Genomic DNA, 4,404 nt, shown 5'->3' on the forward strand with positions numbered 1-4,404 from the left:
CATGTAGCGTGAGAATGGTCTTTGACTGTACATTGAGGGTTGAGAGATCATGAGCACGTGCAAACCCAGTTCATCCTGAGGTCTGATCATTGCTTTGAGTATTTTCTGCTGACTTGAGATGCACAGGCTCTTAGAGAGCTTGGGTGGGGTTGGCACTGTGGTAAATGCACTGCTGGACAGGTGATGAATTGGATGCCTCTTTTGTTCCACCTCATGGAGAGTCTTTGTGGTTATATTAAGTGACTCGGTTGGTGACATTTGGCTTGGAAATCTCCAAGCATTCACATGTAACAGATGCTGCCTTCTCCTTCAGTGCACAGCCATGTCATGCACTGCTTTTCCCTCTCTTCCCCTCCCTCTCTGTTCTTGCAGGCTTTCTGGATGCTCTTATCGTTAAAACCTCACCACCATGTGTAACTGTTTGACACTTTTAGAGTGGTTGTATTGGTGCTGAGGTGGGCTGGGCGATATGCTCGGAGACCGAGGTTTGCCCTAGAGCAGGCACTAGGTGCCTGGTGGTAAGACCACCTTCCCCAGCTGTGTCAGCTGAAAAACTCAGGAGCCGGTAGGTGTTCCGGTCTCTCTTCAGCCCACTCGCAGGGAAGGGCAGTGTTGCTCTACCAGGACATGACCGCAGCTATTACAGTTATCTCCGAAAGGAACTTTGTTCTAGTTAGTTGCCTGACTGCTTTGTGTTACTTCTTCTCTTTGCTGCTGTTTTATTATTCTCAGCAGCCCTGAGAAAAAGCTGAACTAGCTATTTAGAAATAAAAGGTTTTATGACTAAGAGTCATCTCTGGGGCCTCTTCATCAGTGTTAATACAGTTACGCCTAGGGGGAGTTTCTTTCTGTAAATCTTTGGCCATCCTTTGAGTTATCCAATCCTATTAAGCCTTCCCTTAGAACCTAATTTATATGCAAATCAAAACCTGGTTTGTGATTTGCAATGGTTTTATCATCTGCTCCCTCTCTTACATAGCCACTCGATGCTGTTCCAAGTTGGAAATGAAAACTGCTCCCATCTGATGTAATCTGCTTGTTGAAATGGAAACTGAAAAGACTGGTAGTTGAGAGGGGAAAAACAACAGAGAACAAAGTCTCCCTTCCTCCACGGAGCTCTTCCCACGGTGCCTCACAAAACTTGTGGGGCAGTGGCATGAGTGGCAGTGGTCTGAAGGGGCATCTGCTCCTACTGATTCTCCAGTGGAATTGTTGTTACGTGTGTTTGTCACTAGCACCTTTCTTTGCCGCTTTCAATGTTCTTTGGGGTGTCCCTTGGGGAGATTTTGTCTTTGCAATGGAAAAAAATGTAGCAGGACACAAGCTGCATGGTTGGATTGCTAAAGCATGTAAAAAAAGACAGTTGGTAAGAAAACAAGCATTGCTTGCTAAAGAAAATATCAAATTCTGAAGAAAATAATCAAATACTAACTAGTATTTTATATTCTTACTAGTATTTTATAGCAAACATTTAGAAGGTTCAGCAAACAGCTGGTTTGGTAAGAGGATTGTTGCATTTGGAAAGCAGTGCTGGCGGTCGTGCTAGAGAGCAAGGCGATCTTGGTTTGTGGCGAGTTGTGTGTGTTCCTCAGGGCAGGGCTGTGTCTGTTTCTGTCGTTGGAACACATCAGGTGCTGTTCTTCTCTGCTGCCTGGGCTTCAGCCTGCTGGCAGCACTTTTTTCTGGTTCACTGGGGGAAGTGGAAGAAGCTGAAATACTTTGATCTTTCATTTTTATAGTGGTTCCTCTTCCACTATACCCTCTTCGCAGTGCTATTGATCTTGGGCTTGGGAGATGAATCAAAGGGCAAAGACAGAGAATGTACGAGCTGCTCAGTGGAGCTCTGAAATCTTTTTCTTTCCTAAACCGTTATGCTCTTGGTGTGCCAATCCATAACTACTCTGAGATAGGGCCCTATAAGGCAACTGAGGGCCAAGTCGAGTGAAAATCTATGTTGGACACGCTTTTCCAGGCAGCACTGCAAATCTCGCTCAATTCTGATTAATTAGCATTATTTACATGCATCCCGGAGAAGCCAGCCATAAGTATGATGCCATGTTCAGACCCTGTGGGGTGGATGGATGCTCGCAGAATAGAGGAAGCATAATCCTCGCTTGTATGATATCATCCCTGGAAAGTGCCTCAGTGCTGATGAAGTAGCATTTTACTTTCACTTCCTTTGCAGGTCTCTGAAAGTCTGATGCAAAGTGAGGGACGGGTGGGCATTAGCTTGAAATCTGCAGTGTCTGTTTGAAAGTTTGCCTGGGCTTATAGCCCAGTTAGAAGGCGGTGGTTGCCCAGGTGGCAGGCTGGGGTCCAAAGCACTGGACGTGGTACGAGGACGTGGTTCGGCATGATCTTTGCTCCAGAGATGCTCACTACAATGTGAGAAGTGAACACCTACTGAGCACTGTGAGTTGCTGTTCTGCCAGATTCATCCTTCTTTTTCAGTGCTTTCCAAAGCTCCCATGGAAACTCTTCTACATTTCCACACTTGCTCCATTAAAAATGTTTAGCACGTTCATTACACTGAATTCCACGTGCCTTTGATTGGCACCCAGCTCAGCCCTCCAATTCCCTGTACAGCTTGAGCCGGATGTCACACATAATTGAAATTCTGCTGAAGATTGAAGCTGGATTATATAGCTGTGTTTCCTTTCCTTTCTTTGGCTGATCTCCAGGTATTAATCAAAGCACAGTTTTCTCCTGCGAAGCTCACAACGTAAAGGGATTGTCTTCATCTCGGACAGCCACTGTTCAAATTAAAGGTGAGAGAACACAAGAGAATGGGCAAGGCACTTGGTTTTGCTCTCTGGGGAGGGGAAGTAGGGCTCCTTAATGCAAGGGGTTGTCTCAAAGCCGCCAGCAGCCAGCACCGGCTGGAGCTCTCAGCAGTCACAACAATGCTTTGTGCTGTAACAGTAATTCCCGCTTGCTATGCAGGGCTGTGTCCCAGGCTGATGAAAATAAACCTCATCTGATTCAGGAGTGGAAATGTAATGTCAAATAACAGTTTTCCTTTGAAAAGGAGAGAGTCAGAGCAGTCAAATTGCTTGTGAGAGGTGAAGCTGGATATAAATTTGTAGCTGTGGAAGCCTTTCCCTCTTGGAGGTAAATGGTTCTTGTTCGAACTAAAGAGGCCATTACTTTGGCGTGCTTCAGTTGGCATCATCACATAAGGTGCTGAGAAAAGACAAGAAAGACGATCACCAGCGGCCAGTAAGGTCTGCTTATGCTTATCCACAGTATTTTTATGGATTTGAGTTGTCTAATTTGCTCTAGTTTGTCTAGTTGTCTAGTTTGCTCTTTAAAAACTCATTCAAAACAAGTAATTCGTAGCCTTTGCGTGACCAGTTGTCATCTGGAAGTCCCTAAGCTGGTGTCACGTTTCCTCTGTTCCTCCAAGTGACTGAAATGGGGATAATGAGAGCAACCAGCTCTTCCCCTTCTCTTCATGTTGAGATGCTTCTGCATTTGAATTTTTATTCACACTTTAATGCGCATTAAATTACATGATTATCAGTTCCAGGAGAGGCATGTCACAAAAATCATTTGTTCCAAGTGGTAACTTACTGCTCAGCTGAAATAAGAGCAAGTGTTTATGTCTGAATCAGAACTCTCGGTTGTATTAGCTAATATTCATTAAAGGATGGCTGAAAATCCAGCTATAGATCTCCTGCTCTTACAGTGTGTATTTCTTCAGCACGTTGCGGTTACTGCTATGTGAAGAATGAAGTATGCTGGACTAGTAAGATTTATAACTTAATTTAAAAATGTTTGGAGTTGTTGCCTTAAAGGCTTGTCTGCACAGGGGGATTAGTTGTTGTGGAATATATCTTCTACGGATATTTTTATTCTGGGATAGAATTTAGTTCACAAAGCTTTAAAATGCTTTAAAAAATATCACCAAGCTGTAATTTGAAATAACACTTAGCATAAACAAGCTTTGTTCTTTTTTTGTTAACAGAGGTTTGGTTTGGTTTTTTGTAAACTATTAATGAGATGATGGAGTAAAGGCCTCAAAATTCTTGCGTTTCCCAGCACTTATGTTTAGTCAAAAGTGCTCCACAGGGGTCAGTCATCAACTGATGAATCCACAGAACCTATTTGGGAGGGACACCATCACACACACTCTTTAGAACTGAGGAAGACCAAGCTTAAGTGATTCGGTAAATGTTGCACCAGTATGTGGCGTGTCCTAGAGATAAAAACCCAGGTTTTAAATAGCAAGGCCAGTGCTGTAGTCGTGAAAGTTCTAACTGTAATGCCTCAAAGATAATGTCTAGAAGAGTAGTTATTAACTTAGGGAAGTGACGAGGCTTTTCTAAAGAGCAAAAGTTTTGAAGATGTAGTACAGCCCCTGTTAAAATTAAAGCAAAGCTCCTGACAAGGACGTCAGCAGGA

General features: G+C 43.7%; 1 protein-coding gene across 1 annotated transcript in view; it reads left to right on the forward strand.

The window, feature by feature from the left end:
- TYRO3 (TYRO3 protein tyrosine kinase) overlaps positions 1 to 4,404 on the forward strand; it is a 37,877-nt gene that overhangs the window by 7,039 nt on the left and 26,434 nt on the right. Inside the window, exon 4 of the mRNA XM_010143418.1 lies at positions 2,682 to 2,768. Within this exon, the coding sequence (XP_010141720.1) occupies positions 2,682 to 2,768 (87 nt within the window). The remainder of the gene's footprint in view (positions 1 to 2,681; positions 2,769 to 4,404) is intronic.

The sequence above is a fragment of the Buceros rhinoceros genome, unplaced genomic scaffold (genome assembly GCF_000710305.1).
Source record: "Buceros rhinoceros silvestris isolate BGI_N320 unplaced genomic scaffold, ASM71030v1 scaffold24499, whole genome shotgun sequence".
Classification (NCBI taxonomy): domain Eukaryota; kingdom Metazoa; phylum Chordata; class Aves; order Bucerotiformes; family Bucerotidae; genus Buceros; species Buceros rhinoceros.